The 18407-nt window shown below is 40.8% G+C and overlaps 1 protein-coding gene across 2 annotated transcripts; it reads left to right on the top strand.

Annotated features, from left to right (window-relative positions):
- The first annotated feature begins 441 nt into the window (after positions 1-441).
- On the top strand, positions 442-17572 carry noxa1 (NADPH oxidase activator 1). Of its 2 annotated transcripts, none has more exons than XM_054611214.1 (16): positions 442-543; positions 2814-2988; positions 3407-3489; positions 3997-4105; positions 6860-6994; positions 8103-8210; positions 8367-8426; positions 8504-8541; positions 8653-8791; positions 9518-9586; positions 9865-9952; positions 14079-14185; positions 15596-15750; positions 16222-16330; positions 16739-16862; positions 17011-17572. In XM_054611214.1, exons 2-16 carry the CDS (start codon positions 2815-2817, stop codon positions 17115-17117), a joined length of 1605 nt encoding a protein of 534 aa, XP_054467189.1. In that variant the 5' UTR covers positions 442-543; position 2814; the 3' UTR covers positions 17118-17572. The 2 variants fall into 2 exon arrangements, with proteins under 2 accessions (XP_054467189.1, XP_054467187.1); XM_054611212.1 differs by having other exon boundaries at positions 15593-15750.
- The last annotated feature ends 835 nt before the right edge of the window (positions 17573-18407 follow it).

Genomic DNA, 18407 nt, shown 5'->3' with positions numbered 1-18407 from the left:
AGTGGGGGTTTACCATGCATGACAACGTTTTCACACATTTGGGGGCGTTTACAAAATAAACTCAGTTTGCTAAATCTTAGTTCCATTTGCAGTTTACCTGCCATGATTTGATAATTTGTTATTTTGCACATGCACATGTATTTTAATAGACAGTTAAAAATGTAAACTAGTTTGATCATGGTGCAGGAGAGGTAAAATTCAAAAATTGCTTCTGTATATGTCAATACTCATGTTAATAATTGCCATACATTCCCAAACAAAGCATCCGCTGTAAGAAATGAACTCCTGGTCTAACAAGTGTAATCTAAACCTGTGTGACTCATGTATGCATGTTGTAATTGCTATGAGGTGGCAGGTGAATTCCAGAGCCTCTGTGGAATCCGGGCTGGATGGATGGAGGACTTCCTTGTAGCAGCAGGGTGGAGACTCCGGAGGAGGCCTGTTTAACTCGCTGTCACTTCCCCGTTGGCAGAGTGTGGAAGGCAGCAGGACAGCTGGGGCACTGACTGAACACTGGACACTGACTGAACTCAGGAGCAAAAGGTAGGATGTCTGAGGATTCATAAAGTTTCTCTGATAAACTATGCAGCTTGTATCAACTCAACTGGACAGCATGTGTAGATAAACACAGGGTAAGGTACAAGCAGTGGTGTATAAAGTACCCAAAAGCCATACTTGAGTAAAAGTAAAGATACCTTACTGGAAAATGACTCCAGTAAAAGTGAAAGTCACCTATTAGAATACTACTTGAGTAAAAGTCTTAAAGTATCTAATATTTACTGTACTTAAGTATCAAAAGTAATTTTCTGATATTAAATGTACTTAAGTATTGAAAGTAAAAGTACAAGTAAATGCTGTTAATAAAAAAGCAAAGGGTTAGAATTTTGAGAATTATGAAGTTTATTATTTTAAGTGCTGTGGCCACCATGACCAAGGACAAGGAGGTACAAACAGAGACAGCAGCCTAACATACACCATGTGTAGCTAAATTAGAAGATCAGACACCTGTCTCCCCCCCTCCCCCGCCACAGATATACTCCAATCCTGTGGGAAACACTGCTAGATATCTTAACAGGTTTATGCTAATTATGATAACTAAACATTAACGTTGCGGCTCATGGGATTAATCTTAATTTACCTCAATGTGTTTCCTGAGGTTGGATGGGGAGTGTTTGAATGCCAATATTTCAGTAGCTTTGGGTAAGCATAAGAGGCACTTCATCCGGTACGAAGAGTCTTTCACTCCAACATAAGAAAACATTTCTCGCAAATATGGCCACGGGTGTTGGTCTTCGTCTCCACCGTGGTTTGTTGCGGGAGTAGCAGGTGCTTCCATTTCTGCTTCCATCATGAAACCAGTCATCGTAGAGTGGAATTCTACTCATGTGGTCGCTCGCTAGCTGGCATCACTGGGAATCACTGGGAATCAACAAACCGGCTTTGAGAGCACTTGTTTGCAATTGCGCATTAACGTGATTAACCAGTGATTTAACTTGCAAGCTAGGACCACTGATTCGCCGAACCTGCTTGCTTGCAGTCTGTGTTCCACCACAGTCCCCGACGTTGGTCTCATGATTCTTTTTTTTTTTCTAAAGATAGATTTGATTTTGTAGCGAATAACGAAGGTTTCAGGGGAAATGTATCGGAGTCAAAGTATCAGTTTTCTTTGCAAAATGTAGTGAAGTAAAAGTGAAAGTCAACAGAAATATAAATAGTAAAGTAAAGTACAGATATCCAAAAAAACGACTTAAGTACAGTAACGAAGTGTTACTGTACACCACTGGGTACAAGGAAGTATTCCAGTCAAACTGTGCAGGATGTTACTGATTAACATCGGCTCAGTTTCTCTGTAGGTTTGTGTTTATTTGTTTTTGATCCAGCCTTCATATTCTTCACTCTACCTCAGACCAGCTGGAATGTTAAAATGTTGCTTACTTGCTAATGCATCAGTAATGATAATCAAGAAACAGTCTGTCAACCTGATTTGGAACCTATTACATTTAATAAACTTCCCAGACAAATTGAGTAATGCACACATATAACAACCAAAACTAGTATTATCAATATTCTAAGAATTACACGTAAGAAACCTCCAAAGAGACAACTTTTATATAAGTAAGTTTTACAAATTCAGTTTTAAAAATATTCAAATTACATTTGCAAAGACATGTTATTTAAATTATTCTAAAGTTTATTTTATTTATTTAAAATTGTACATATCTGTATCAGATCTGTAATATGATTATTTCAAACAAAGATATTGAAAGAGATGAAATAATAAAAGTGTCTGAAAATGGAGAAAAAAACTAAAGAAAACTAAACTGAAATAGGAAAGAAATTCTGTTGATGGCAGATGATGCACATCAGAAAAATAAAAACAAACTTACAGTGATAAGGATCTTTTCCTGCCACCGTGCATGACATAGATGCATGGACAATGATTGCAAATTAAATCAACACACCTTTAGTCTTGTTGTTTGCATTCTTGATGTACAAAAGTAGTAGTTTATCATCCTATCAAATGTTCTAATAACTGGCTTAAATGATCTGAATGCTACAATGCTATAATTTATCGTGATCAATGATATTTTTGTCCTATCACTCTAATACCTGAGCCAGAGGTTCATCTCTGTTTCTGTATTACATTTATCTAGGATCTACTCTGAAGCTCTCTTCAATTCTACAGCATTTTTAAGTCACAGACATTAAACTCATTTCATCTTCCACCATTTAGAACTCTCAAAAATGCAAAAGCATAGACGGACCCCCTCTGCTGTATATTCATGTCTGTTCTGCATTCCTCCACCATCCAGGATGCTTTACACGGAGTTACTGCGGTTGTGGCATGAGTCAGTTCAGGCCGTGGATGCCAAGGATTGGCAAGGAGCTCTTTCCAAACTCGAGCAGATCAGTGAACCAACATCTCGCACTCTATTCAACGCTGCCTCAGCTCACCTGGTTCTGGGACAGCTGGACCTGGCCCTGAAGGTCCGTATGTTAGGTGTAATGGGGGATAATTGAGGGGCTGGAGGGGGGCACTGAAACTTCTGTCAATACTTTCAGGTGATTTAAACTCTCATTAACACAACAAAAGTTTATTTTACAATGTCTAATAAAGGTTTATATTCCATAACTACTGCAGGGTAGTGTGGTTGATAGCATTGTCGCCTCACAGCAGATGATTCTAGAAGGTAGTCGGTCAAACGGTCCGTAGAAGCCATCTTGCCGATACACGGCCGTTGTTAGAGAGATCATGTTGTAACTGGACTGTCAGCAGCTGCCTCTCCCTCTATCAGCTATCTTCTACTGTACTTCAGTCTGGATAACACAAAAGTAGGCAAGTTGTAACACTTCCACCCGTTTATGTCCAACCTCAGCTTGTCTTTCCCCCTTGTCTGATGTCCAGGCTTTAGACCTCACCATCTCCAAGGATGAACGTCTTGCTGTTGGCTTCTTTCAGAGAGCAGCAGTGATGATGCAGATTGACAAGTAGGTGGGAGCACCCTTTACTAAAGACTGATTTATAGGCTACAATAACAAAGAGAGGCTATGTTACTTTTAAAACTATTGTTAACACAACTAACTCAAGAGAATCTTGGTAAAAGGAAGAGAAGATGGGTGTTCTGTTATCCTGCCACGGTGGCTGCCCTTCACTAATACGAGCTTAGTTTAGCTCTCAAGGATAAGTTAAACGGATTTGATGCTTCCTTAATGCGATGATATTCCTGTTGAAATAGGTAGTCTTATGGTCAAACCTACGGGGTATTAGTTGCAGAAAGATAGGCACTTTGACTCGATAGGATGCAGATATGAAGGATTGTAAAACCTTTTTTGGCAACCACTGGAGACCAAATTACTGTGTGACAAGGAAAAGATCTGACCCATAACACCCCTTTAAAAACCACAAAGTTGGGTTATTGTGTATCTTTTATAGGTGCTGCATTTAACAGTTTGTCATCCATTTCTGTGCGTCTCTCTGTTTGTCTGTCTCTTCAGGTTGGAGGAGGCCCTGTCAGACTGTATCTGGGCACAGAAGCATATGAGAGGAAACATGGTCATTGACTACAAACAGCTGGGACTGCGATTCAAACTCTACAGCTGGCAGGTCTGACATTCAGCCTCACACACATACACATCCAATCCCATGGTCAGTACCGAGGAATGTGACCAGAGCAAACTGTGCTTTGTCATCACCTCCATTGTTTAGTACAAACGTCACAGACACCTGGAAGCTTACAAAGCCTCATTGATGGAGGCTGAAGAAGAGGATACATGGCGGCGCATATTTCTCTCAGAGCAGATAAGACAATGCACCTGTGCCTGCAGCCAGTCAGTTAGAGGTTATTCCACCTAACATGCTACACCCAGGTATAAAGGTATAAAAGGCTAATGAATAGTAGGAGAAATTACATCACATCATCATAAAGCATTATCCACCTCTGATATGATGAAAATGATGGACTGTATTTGCCTGAGATCAGACAGAACTGTCAACTTGTTTCACTCCGATATTGCCTCCATTCTTATCCATATCCATGGGTTGCGGGTCTGGGGGGTGGGGGATTTTAGCTAACCAATCACTAGATACCAACATATCAATCTGAATCATACTTCATTTTAAGTGGACAGGTCATGTGTTGCCATGACAACATACTTTGAGCTGGTGTTTAGAGAGTGGAGCGGACATGACCTATGTCAGGCAATATTGTGCGGAGCCAAGGAGGGAACAAGGAGGAAAAATAAATTGAAGGTTGAAAAGAAAATATTTTGGATTTTGGACATTTGCAAGTTAAGACAAAAAAGTGCTCCTGAGTCTGATTGGCACCATGGAAACCAACCACAACAATGTAGCGCACACACCTGTACAAGAGGTTCACTTTATGAGGAACTAAGTTTTGGGATTGGCCATAGATACTGTATAAAAACATTAAAACAAAACAGAGGCACTGTTTTCACATGAGTCAGAGACATCTAACCTGTCTACTGTAGCTGTCATATTTGGCAAAAAGCTTGCATTGCACAATCAGTTTAATATTTTGCACTCTCAGTTGATATTTGAATAATGACTTAAGCCTAGGCGGTAGTATGTGGGCGTCTCTGAGAGTATCCCTTTTATTTTGGTTGATGTAGGCCATGTGCAGCAGCCAACGTGTTTGGTGAAGGTGACTATACATTAGCAGGTGTGGTGAATACATAGACTGTATATAAGAAGGATGATTATTAAAGATGCATGTCACATCACTGGTCTCATAGCTCTATAACAGCAGAGCCAGTCACATGATAAGGACAGCTCAGCAAACTAAAAGATCTACCTCACAACATCGTGTGTTGTGCTCATGTCGTGACGCTGTAAACCATCGAGACGATCGTTTACAGCGTCACGACATGAGCACAAACACACACACACCATAAATCTGCACCCAAAGACGGATTGTTAGGAGTTTCCATCAGTTACTAGGCCTATAATTCGAGTAAGAATAAAGAAATTGATTTAGTTAAACTGTTTATATGATTTATTGGACCGATGCTATTTTAGCAATTCATCTCAGCTTGTAAATAGTTTAGTTATTAATGTTAAACAACTTTGTTTGCACTGCGATTTGTTTCATGGATAAAACATGACATAGTACTTTTGCTAAAGAATGTTTTTTTCAAAAGAGGCTCTGATGAGCCCTGATTACCTGACATCTCCTTCTGCAAACAGCACAATCTAGAGTTATAATCAGTCTGATGTGTGTTGAATCCTGTATGGACAGAGCCTACACCGAAGCAGCTCCACATGTTTTTTAGGTGATTTAATCAAAGGAAACACAGAGAACGGCTGGACGAAATGTCACTGCGCTCTGCGATACTCTGCGATGCTCTGCGATGTTCTGCGATGCTCTGCGATGTTCTGCGATGCTCTGCGATCTTCTGCGATCTTCTGTGCTGTTTTACATACATTAGGATTTGGCCTCTGAGCTGTCATACAAACACTTACACAGGCTTTCTACGTGGCCATCTAGCTAGCTTACAGTTAATATCTGTAGAGTCTATACATTTGCTATTTGGGAGGAATAAACACAAACATTCCTAAACAATCCTGTCTTTCTGCTTCCTATCCAATCAAAAAGCCTTTCTCTTATAAAAGAAAGGCTTTTTGATAGGCTTTCTTCTTGTATAAGGATATACATCACATGTAAATAACGGATTAGGGTATAAAATATCCAAATACTCCTAGATTACACAATAGTAATACATCTGAACCACAAACCCACTTATATTTTGGTAAATATTGCATATTGCTGTCAGTCACTCGATAAAAGCACAGCTCTGTGACTGAGAGACATTTTTATACAACAGAAATACAGACTCTTATGTGTTAGAATGTCTCCATCAGTGACAGCCATTCCACAGAGCATTATTTAAGGAAATATAGAACAAATCAACAATTGAATATACTGAAACGGAGCACTAAAATACATACAAAAAAGAACCCAAGTATCACTAAGGAAGTTAGTGACACAATAATGCCCCATGCTACATTGACAATGTTATTGTTTAAGGTGTAACAACTAGTTCAATTCAATTAAATTCAGTTTATTTTGTATAGCCCAGAATCACAAATTACAAATTTGCCTCAGAGGGCTTTACTAGTGAAATTAGCACTGGTTTCAACAATGCTGCTTTTAAGCCTTCGTAGCAGAAAAGTGTTTGTTGATAGCTTAATCCAGAAATGTTAGATAAGTAATGACTGAATCATTGGTACCCATACAGGCAGTTTGTTGTGGTAAGTAAAAACGATGTTCACACAAAGTTAGAAATAACAGGAATGTGAATGGGATGATGCTGACATGTCTAACAGTGATGTGTCCCCTAGGTGTTATATAATGCAGCAGCTGTGTACTGTCGGATGGGCCAGTGGGAGCAGGCCAGCGAGGTCCTGCTGTCAGCCTCCCAGGAGAAAGGAGGAGGTCGAGGGGGAAACTTAGAGGTGGCTTTGGACAGCGTCATGGTGAGTGTCGAAACTTCCAGAAGAGACTGGAAAGGACATGGGACTGACTTTGGTAACAACTTTCCAAAGTAAACTCCCCCTGCGATGTTTATGTATATATGTAGATGAGGATGATTCTCCAAGGTGAGGAAAGTTGTGTTTGTCCTCACTTCTTTCAAGACGCAATGAAATGAAAACTTTATCATTAAAACAGTGAATCATTGGCTGTGCTCCATTTGGTCATGCATATGTTCTCGTATCAGGTAGGCCCATTGATGTTGAGTGCAGGTGGTGTTTGCAGCAGCAGATGTGCATGATGCTGTGTAGTTATTGAGCTAGTGAGTATATATAAATGGTAGATGGACTTGTACTTGTATAGCACCTTTTTAGTCTTCAGACCACTAGTTTTACACTACATGTCATTCACCCATTCATACACTGATGGCAGGGGCTACCATGCAAGGTGCCACTATCCATCAGGACTAACTAACTCACTCACACCGATGGCTTAGCTTAGGGGAGCACTTTGGGGTTAAGAGTCTTGCCCAAGGACACATCAACATGAACTAGAGGAGCTGGTGATAACGAACCACCGATAAAGGAGGACCCGCTCCAGCTCTGACCCAAAGCCGCCCCAAGGTTAAGGAAGCATATAAAGTGATAAATGCTGTCTGTCAGGCCACTATCACTGCATTTTGGGTTGGTGGTAATGAGGGAGCACTTTCCATCTCCCCGATTTACTGGGGATCATCAGCATCGCTACAACCTTTAGACCACCATCGCTGACTTTGACATCTCAACGTTTTTTGTCCCATTTCCATTCCAAAACCCTTAATAAATGAGAGAGGGGCCATTTCATCGTGTCTTTGAGTGATTCGTTTTGGTCACAATTTTAAAGATCTGCATATGAAAAGTAAAGGCTATGGCTGGGCTCATATAACTGTTCACCATCTTTTTTACAAAACAAATTGCAAATTGTTGAGGTCTGAGCTGACTCAGTAAAATCAATTAGTAAATTCAAAGCTCTTCTCCGGCTTTTCGTAAACATATTGATTCAAATCTAAGAAAGCCACTTGGTAAAGCCAATACACACACACAAACATGGTATCCACTGTGCCTTTTATAACAGAAGAAGGAGGTCCTGGCTCCTCTCCTGGTGCCTGAGGATGTGGTGTTTCGTCCCAGGAAACAGGACGTGGAGCAGCTGCAGCAAAGAGACTTCCTGGGCAAAGCAAAGGTATGGTGAAGTGTCCCCATGGTGAGTGCTGTGTCATGGCCGTATGATAAGGAGGCTTGAACTACTCCAGCTCACTCCGATCGCTTTTATAGTACTGAGAGAAAAAATATTTCCATAATGGTGCAACAGTAGTAATATATGATGCTCTGATGGCAGGTGATTTCCTCTGTGATTCCCAACGATGACTTTGGAGGCTTTGAACCTCTGAGGCTGCAGGTGAGAAGGATCACAGAATCGGTATGATGTATTGTCAGTAACTCCCTTTGCTTACTAAACCTGTGTCTTCACCACAGAAACCTGGTTTCTATGAGCCCAAGGTGGATGGAGCTCAGTGAGTACTATCAGCAGTCACACAATATTATGTACCTGAGCTGTGTAACAACCTATTTCAGTAATACTGCTTGTAGATGTATGATTTTTTTCTCTTCTCAACACCGTAAAGGGATTCTCGATACATGCGCATGCGGATCCCTTACATGGCTCGAGGCCCGGGACAACTGACTGTGCCTGGAGGGGCCATGGTGTTTTTATTTGGCGAGGAGGACAGGGATGGGATGGCAATGGTCATTTATGATGGACAGGTGAGGAGAGAGAGAATCTATGAATCTACAATGAGCCCAAGAGAGGGGGAATCTTTCAGACTGATATGATAGAGTTGGGATGATGGGGTTAGTATGTCCTGGGAAAAATCCTTTAAAACACCTTAGAAACCATTACATATAAGAGTAGAAGTTTCAAAGCCGCATTCACTTATTTTTGACTACATTGGGGCAGAACAATCTGAAAACACAACATTCATTATGACCTTCTACAATGTTCAAAGCCAGCAGATACAGAGCAACATCAGCATTCATTTGAAGCCGTGCTTGTTTGAATTTGAGCTCAACATTCACTCTTCGTTTAGCTCAGGTTTGGTCTTCACCCACTCCTGATGGAAACATTCATTCATTATCTGTAACTGCTTATCAGGGTCACCTGCTCAGACCGACAGTATCTGCTGGACGTGGTGGAGCAATTAGCAGCTAAAGAGTTGGTAGAGAGCAAACTAGAGCGTGAAGACAGTGAATATTGGACATTTCAAATGAATGACCATGTCAATGACAAACTTGTCAATATTAAGATGATGATGTGTCAATGTTGTGTTCACAATTTCTTTCTGTTCTCCCTACAAGGCACAAACAAAAACACAAAATTAGCAGACACAATACTGAGCATCTGGTGGCTCGTGACAAAGACAAAGATGCATTTCTCTGTCATTTAGTGTCTTTTATATTTCAGTTTCTGACTTTTAGTCCTTTTTTTTTCAGAGAGGACTCCTACCAATGTCCCTGCTTGATCCCGCAGATGTCAAGATGCCCAAAGGCAAAAAAGATAAGGTAATGTATTGTAATGTAATGTAATAATATGTAAATGTCGAAATACACTTTATGATGAGGAAACAGAGACTGGGCTTCAGTTATGAGATTAAATGGCGGCACTTCACAAACTGCTTAAAATTGCTTCACCCATGAGACCAGGCAGCAAAATTATGTGACATGAAAAAATACCTAATATGTCAAGCTGTTACACGATAAATTTGCTTAAGTAACCTGCTGGGAAAAAAGTTCCTGAAAATGCTGTTTCACTGACGTTCCTGACTCGTCTTCTTCCACAGAGAGTTCCCAGTGGGATCCCTCTCCCACCTGGACTCAAGCCCCCCACTCGCCCACAGGCCCAGCCCAGCCCTGCAGCACCTCCTCGAGGTAAAACATTGATCCTAGTCCTCCTGCTCCTCCCACTCTACTTTCTCTAAATCCTCTAAACGCCTTTTCCCCTTCTCTCATCTGATCTGCTCCAGTAAGCACGTTATTCACTGTATGATAACAAATCATTCCAGGGTCAGAGCAATATTTTTGTATTATGTATGTGTACTCTGTGGCACTGCGGTTCATCTTCACTGGATGGTTGCCTCAGTTCTTTTGTTGCCTATATTTTGCTCCAATAGACACAGGGTACAAATAGCCAACATTTGGTTTTATGAGCAAGACATCTGGACGACTACTGTACACACTGTTAGCTTTATTTTATGGATCCCTAATTCCGTTGGAGGTTTTCTCGAAAGAACATTCTAAGTCATTTCGTAGTAATAACAATAAAAGAGAGAGCAAATTTAGTTAGAACTAAATCTTTGTTCTGTTATTCATTGACTATACAAAACTATAATTCCCATTTGTGTGTGGAATTGTATGCTAACCGTAGACAAATGTGACCTTTTGCATATTCAGCTGACCTGTTGTGCGCTGAATAAAAGTCAGTGGTTCCAAAGGTAGCTGCTGTGGCTCTAGAGTGCTGGGTGTTTCACCACAAAAAAACCAAGGTGACATTTAGTATGTTTTTATATATTTCAACAAGGATTACAGGTTAGGTAAAGAGATAAAATAAAATAAGATTATCCCTTATTAATCCCACAGTGGGGACATTTGTAGTATTACAGGAGCAAAGGAGAAACAAGAACAAGAGGCATTAGTAAAAAACACAAGTATAATAAAAAAGTAATCAAACAGTAAAGGTATGATAAATAGGTAAAGTGCAAAAACTAATAAGATCTAAAATTAGATATAATCGGACTGAATTGTTGAGCTGACATTATTCGCATATGAAAAAGGATATATGAAATGTTGATATTGCACCGAGTATTGATATTGCACAGTGGTATACATTAATATTGATTTTGCACATTATTGAATGAATGAATGAATGAATGCATGAGTATTTTGCTAGTTTTTCTTTGGTATGTGTGGTCTACTGGGAGCAGAGTTGATGTGCAGTCTGACAGACTGCTTGTCACTGAAGGATCTGCCGTATGAAAGTGAGCATCTGTGTCTATGATTGACTAACCTGTGATTGACTGTCCACCTGTCTAAAGAAGACCCTTCCTCTCTGATTAATGACAATAGATAATAATAATAAATTAACCCTTGGTCTACATCAAACATACTGCAGTTTATTTGGCAAGGAAAAACACAATTACAGGGTATTAAAAGTAAAAACATTTCAATCACAACTGTACAGGTACAAAGTTAAGGCAAATTTTCAGGTGTTTGGCATTTATTTTTGGTAAATTCAGAGTTTCCCTTGTTTCATCACCATCCAGACATATATTTCCATGAAAAGTCAGTAGAAATAGTGCATTTTATTTGAATGCAATCTAATGAGGGACAGTCACTAGTCTCACAAATTAGTACATTCATACAGGGGTTGAAGGGTTGGTCATAGTGTTTTTTCTGTTGACCTGGACTGGGACACAAGACTTAGTCCTGACCTACAGCTGGACCTGGATCATCAGATGAGGTTGGAAATGTCTTCATGCCGCCTCCGGGTCATAGATATATATTTGGTAGCATTGTGTCCGATGGGGCCCAATGTGAAGACGTCAGTGTAGCCGGGTACCTTGGGTTAGCATCTGGTCTTGCTTGAAGTGCCACAGGATGGAGGACGCATGAGAGGCCTGACCTGGCATCTGACATGGCAGAACTCATACACAGCCTTATGCCATCCCCCACACTAACCCTTCAAAAAAAGGATGTGCTTAACATGCTCAAAGCCACCCCAACCAACAAGACTGCTGGACCTGATGGCGTCAGTGGCAGGACCCTCAAGCACTGTGCTGAGCAGCTCAGTAGGGTCCTGCTGCAGTTATATCAATCCTCATTGCATCAAGGGATGGTCCCACTGCCATGGAAAACCACAAACATCATCCCCGTCCCCCAAAACAACAAGGCTTGCTCCCTCAACGACCACAGGCCCATTGCTCTTACATTTCTGGTCATGAAGGTCCTAGAGAAGCTCATTAAGTCCCACATCATGTCTAGTACAGGAGCCCTCCTAGACCCTTTCCAGTTTGGATACTGTACTGGAAGGGGGTGGATGATGCCAAACTGTTCCTGTTAGACGCCATTCACAGTCAACTGGAGAAGAGTGGAGCCCTTGCCAGGCTCTTATTTGTGGATTTTTATTCTGCTTTTAACACCATGCAGCCTGTTATCCTTGCAAAGTAACTGGTGACTCAGTTCAATCTAATTTTATGGATTATGGATTTTTTAACAGACAGACCTCAGAGAGTCCTTACTAATGGCGCTTTATCAGACACACTGTACACCAGCACAGGCTTACCACAAGGGTGCGTCCTATCCCTCCTCCGGTTCATTCTTTACACTAATGACTATAAGAGCATCCATCCCAACCGTCACTTCATCAAAGACGATACGGTCCTTCTCTCACTCCTTTCAGGGTCTGAACAGGAACATGGCCCCGTCCTCCATGATTTCATAGAGTGGTGTGACAATGCACTCCTAGAGTTGAATGTCACCAAGACCAAGGAGATGGTTATTGATTTTAGGAGGAAGCCTTCTAGGTCAGACCCAGTGGTCATACACAGCAAGGAGGTGGATGTTGTGGATCAGTACAAATATCTTGGTACCATCTTTGATAACACCTTGAAGTTTGAGCAAAACACAGAAGCCATAATTAAGAAAACACACCAACGTCAATACTTCCTCAGGAAACTGAACTCTTTCAGTGTCCAAAAATCCATCCTACAAACTTTCTACAGTTCCTTCATCGAGAGTATCCTGTGTTTCTCCTTCATTTGCTGGTTCCCATCCCTCACTGTCAAAAACAGAAACCGTCTCCAAACCATAGTGAACACTTCGAAGCCTAGCCTCATTCTATGTGCAGCAGGTCAAGGCAAAGGCCCATGACATCATGGGGGATAGTACCCATGTCCTACACCCTCGGTTCCAGATGCTTCCTCTTGGGCGCCGCCTATGCCTCCCCAGGTGCTCTACCAACTGGCATAGAGCATCGTTTATACCAGAAGCTCTCCGGTAAAACTCTGTGCTCTATTTGGACCTTGGCACATGAAATGTGATAGTGCCTATCTGCTATGTAGACTACTTATTTATTTACTTATTTTTAATAGCAATTGCACCTCCAAAATTAGCTCCTCTGCTTGTAAATTGTCTGTCTGTGATGTGTCTACCTTTTCTTTTTTTGTCTGTTTCTATTTATGCCCAAAATCAAATTGCCCTTGTGGATTGATAAAGTTGTATTGTATTGTATTGTATTGTATTGATCCAGCAGACACCCCTGCAGAGGTGCCCTCCTCCTCATCGGACATCATGTCAATAGTGAAGCCCACGTGTACATTTAAAATTACAATAGTAACAGTAGCTCTCCTTTTTGAGCAACTTTCTCGCCGGTCCTACAGCTGTGTACACAGTATTCAGATCTGACAGTTCCTTTAGCTTAGCAGTTAGCGTAGATAATATATTAATATATTGTTAATGATATTCTTACTGCAGTTTGGGGATTTTGCGCCTGTCTTTTTCTCGTTATTGCCCCCACGATGGGGCTGCAGGTTGCTTTGTCTTCCAAAACACTCTCCTTTCCTCCATGGATAGTAATCTTCTGCTGGCTGTGGTAAATTGCAGTAAACTAGGAACAGCAACATGGTATTGCTCTGTACCTCTGAGGCTGACAGCTCTGCTTACATGATGCTTATGTCTTTATGATATTTGGTGCATTCACAGTTTCTGCATCCACACAGCTGCACCTTCCATCTGGATGCGTACCCACCATTGGCAACCCATGAATCAGTCCACAGTAACCTTCAGCCTAGTTATTACCTCATTGTCCCTCCATGTTGTTTCAATTAATATCAGAATGATCAAAACAATGACTATATAAAGTGTTTTTGCCAAGAATTGTATGTGCTTATACATGTTAATGCATAATGGAACAGACTCAGATAACATCTACCTGCCTAACCTTCCAGTAGGCTTGTATTGTGAGTGTTCAGACTGTAGCTGTACTGTGTTTCCCCTGCAGTGCGTTTTGTCTCAGACACTCCACCTCCATCCTACACCACCGCCACCCACGCACCGCTGCCAGCCTCAGAGCCTCCCAGGTACACAGCCAACGCAGCCAGCCAGCAGGTAATATCCCCCTCTGATTCATCTGTGCCAGCGGAAAGCCAGAATCATATCAAAGTTATTTCCTTCGCACAAACAACTGATGACACACACACACACACACACACACACACACACACACACACACACACACACACACACACACACACACACACACACACACACACACACAGCACATACACTCCTATAAATATTCTTTTCTGTTTCTGAATGTGTGACAGAAAAATGGAATTCATGAATTATGTGAAATAACTAGTGGACTTCCTGTTCCACATTTGCCATAAAACACTTTCTCTCTGCCAAGGTTAGAAGATTTCATATCTGCTAGCCCATAATGAGAGAACCATGGCAACTTGCTGCATCTTGAACAAAATCAGCTACAGACAGCAGCCTCTTTAATCACTTTAATTATTAGTTTAATCCCATACAACACATGTATGGGGTATTAGTCTTATTGACATCAATGCAGAGGCTTGATGATGTTCATAGTGCTGTAACATTGACCACATATACACACCACACACATTATTACGGTACAGTTCATTTTGTCTAATTTATCCTGATCTGTAGAATGTATATCTATTTATTTGTGATGGCCAATGTTAATATTTTTGATTTCTACATCAAGATCTCTAGATTTGCATTAAGAAAAATACATAGGAAAAATTATATTTAGTAGAGACGAGGGCAGTTCCTGTTTAAAACATGCCTGTTCAGAGCAGGCCAAATGTGTGGCCTTTGCTGCTTGCAGACCAGCAGACAGACAGACATGCAGACAGACTTACATACAGACATACAGACAGGCAGTATGTGTTTGAAAGTGCTCAGTGTGCTCGGTAAAACGTGTTAAAGGGTATAATTACTTAATTTTCATATTGTACATATTCCAGAAGTCTTCCTCCCGATCTGTGTGCTCTGTTAACCGGTCTTTGTAAACATCTCATTGATGCTGGAGCTCAGATTTCCACACTGGTGTTTTTTTCTTCCATATGACCCGGGGGTGACTTTTTACAAATGTTTGGCCGTTTGTTTTGGTAATATCGTTACAATATTATTCTATAACTTATCATGTTTTTAATTTTGTGTTATGAGATACATTTTGCCATTATTTTGATAGTGGATAGTAGAAGACTACAGAGAGGGATAACTTGACACTTGAGTGGAGGGTTGGGTCAAGGACTCAAAAACACTTGAGCTGGGCCTGTCCTTGTCAAAATTAAAAGTAACTATTACCACTAAAAATAAGATGACAGGTCAGATATATAATATAGTAATAGTGTAATTATTCCTGCATAATAACAATCTAAAAAAAGAGCTTAGACTGATTGGACAAGATACATTTTTTTAATAGAATGAATAGATTGCTGTGTTAACATCATGTGTGAATGTGTTCCTGCTCCCTGTTCTCAGCAGGCTAAGGCTCAGGGAGCAGAGGCCAGCTCTGTGGTGCTGAAGGTCCACTACACATACACCGTGGCTCTGTCTGTCCCGCTGGACACACCCTTCCATGAAGTGAAGGAACGTATCGCTCAGAAACTGGGCCAAGCAGCGCCTCAGCTGCGCCTCAGGTAACCACAGGCCTGCCAACCCACTTCTGTAGCCTTGAATTTCAACAAGTGATGCTTCCTTTCTAAAAATATACATATCTTTGTCCGCCATGTGGGTCCAATATCTGTTCCGTTAAAGAAAACCTAACATGAGCCTGACATAGGACACTGATGCTGCAGCTCCACGGACATCACAGGAGTCCATACAAAGCAGCAATAAACAGCAGAGTATGATGGACACAGCATCATGTTGGGATAAAAACACATCACATTGATAACAATGGACCCAGTTTGTCTAACTGTTGAAATAAAAACAGGAGCTGATAACAAATAGCCTGCATCACAACCCTGCTTTGATGCTGTCTCTTCCACGATTTAAGTTGTTTTTCTATCTTCTGCCTTCACAAAGTGTGGCCCCTTGATTCTCTCTATTTCCTATCTATTCCCCTACTGCCACTCCCCCTCACCTCCCTTCTCCCTTTCTATAATCAGACATAAGCAGCATGGCTCCCGGGTGCTGATACCTCTGGGGGAGGAGGTGGAGCCAGGCCGCACTTTGCAAGAGGTGGCCGAGGCTGGCAGAGCCACCCTGTGGTGCCAGGTGAGGATTTAACCCACACATCAGGGCTTGAAATCGGACATCAGTTGCAGGGTTGCAGGGGTTTAATGTCACTTTTTGCCCTTGCTTCGCCTAACTGACCATGAGAAATGTTTTCTTTTCAACTTCAAGATCACGTATAACTTCACTTCCACCCTTGACTTAATAGTTTATTTTTAGGTTTAAACTGTGATTGAGATATCATTTAATCTTTCTTATAGGATACACCCTCTTCCATTTTTTAAGCTTTGACAACACCATAAACAGTTCAGCTCCTGTCCCTATCATAAGATTTTTCATACAGTCCCTTAGAAATAGATGAGTTCATGCTGCTTTCACATTACAAACACATTATCATGCAGTCACAGTATTTCATTAACAATTCCTCCTCTCATTGTGCAATTACTTCAGACTGAAGACCCACTGGACAACCGTACCATCCTCTACCAGATGGTGGCGCTGTATGACTACACAGCTCAGGGCCCAGAGGACCTGGAGTTCAGCGAAGGAGACACCATTGACATCCTGGGTGAAGGTGAGGCCCGTACTGAACTGTTGTCAGTGGTATCTTAAAAAAGTATTTTGTTTTTGTTGGGATGAATCGGTGTTCTCACACTGATTCTTCATCCTGTCCAGATGTGAGCCTCACTGATCCTTTGTGTTTCTCTCTCAAACACTCACAGTTAATGAGGAGTGGCTGGAGGGACACAATGCAGGAAACATCGGCATCTTCCCCAGCTGCTTTGCCTACAAGGAGAACACCAACATCTGCCAGAGCCCCGTGCTATAAAAGCAGAAGTGTAACTGTGTAGTCTCTAATAACTAACTAGCTCACAGACTTACAATAACCAAACAAGTAGACTTAATACCTACTCTTTCATGCTTTGGAAATATTTATTTCTCATATGGTTTCACTCAGAGTATGATACTAAAGTCTCCTTTACCGTTTTTTTTATATCCTTTTGTGTCTGTAATATTGATGTTGCATCCTGTAAAATTCAAATTATTTTTATACTGAACTCAATTTCACATCAGTGTGGTTTCAGCATTATGCTCCTGTAGTATTTCTTCAGGGTTATAAGGATCTTGGTTGGGAAACATTTAAGTGTGTTAACGGGTGTTACATTGTGTCATTAGGACTTGTATTGTAATGTATTTTGAAACATTATCTTAATGAAGATACAGAATTTCTTTTGTACATTTTAATCCCTTAATTACGGTCTTAGTGCTGACAAATAAACTGGTGGAGAAAGAACAAATGCTTCATTTATTTATCGGCCTTAAAATAGTCATATTTAATTTTTTTGTCTCATAATACTGGAATCAGCCTATGAAATACCAAATACCCAGAGATAAGAATTAAGATTACAATGTTTTAAAGAGTACAGTATAGTTCATCATGTAATTATCTAGATAATAGTTAGCTGTGTACAATTAAATTGTGAAGAATAAATCAAAAAGCAATCGAAATAAATTCTTAAAGGATAAGGAAAATGAAAAGCACTACAGATATTTTCAATAGTTGAGACTTTTATAAAGAGCTACAGAGAATACTGAACAACTTTCAATGTTCCCAGAACAGGCTCTCCTAAAATATGACTATCTTGGTGAGGAGAGCAGCGGTCGGGTGTTAGGAGACTGAGTTGGGATTAAAAGTGCACACTGGAACATTGGACCAGGACCTTTACAGATTCATAAAACAGAGACAAAAACAAAAGTCATGATGATGATAGAAGTGTGTTGGAAGATTTAATGGTGTCATGAGTCTAATTCTGAGCTATTTGGAATGTTTAAGGTGATTGACCTTAGGTGGTCATGTGGTAGGTAGACAGGTGAAGGTTAGTTAAGTAGGATGTTATAGTTTTCGAGATGTAGAATGTCTCGTGCACCCTTTATTAGAGTGCACAAGACATTAATAAAGTTATGCCGTTGTGATGGCTCTGCGTGTAAAATGAACTACTAAGACAGATAATGTTCAGGCAGTGGCAGTTCATTAAGGATACAGTTATGGAAAAATCCAAGCATCTAATACCGTTTACCAATCCCCAAAGATTGTTGCAATCAATTTCCGAAGATTAAG

This window comes from Anoplopoma fimbria, chromosome 13 (assembly GCF_027596085.1).
Source record: "Anoplopoma fimbria isolate UVic2021 breed Golden Eagle Sablefish chromosome 13, Afim_UVic_2022, whole genome shotgun sequence".
Taxonomy (NCBI): Eukaryota; Metazoa; Chordata; class Actinopteri; order Perciformes; family Anoplopomatidae; genus Anoplopoma; species Anoplopoma fimbria.
Note: the sequence above shows the minus strand (reverse complement) of the source record. Positions and strands in the feature narration are given on the sequence as shown.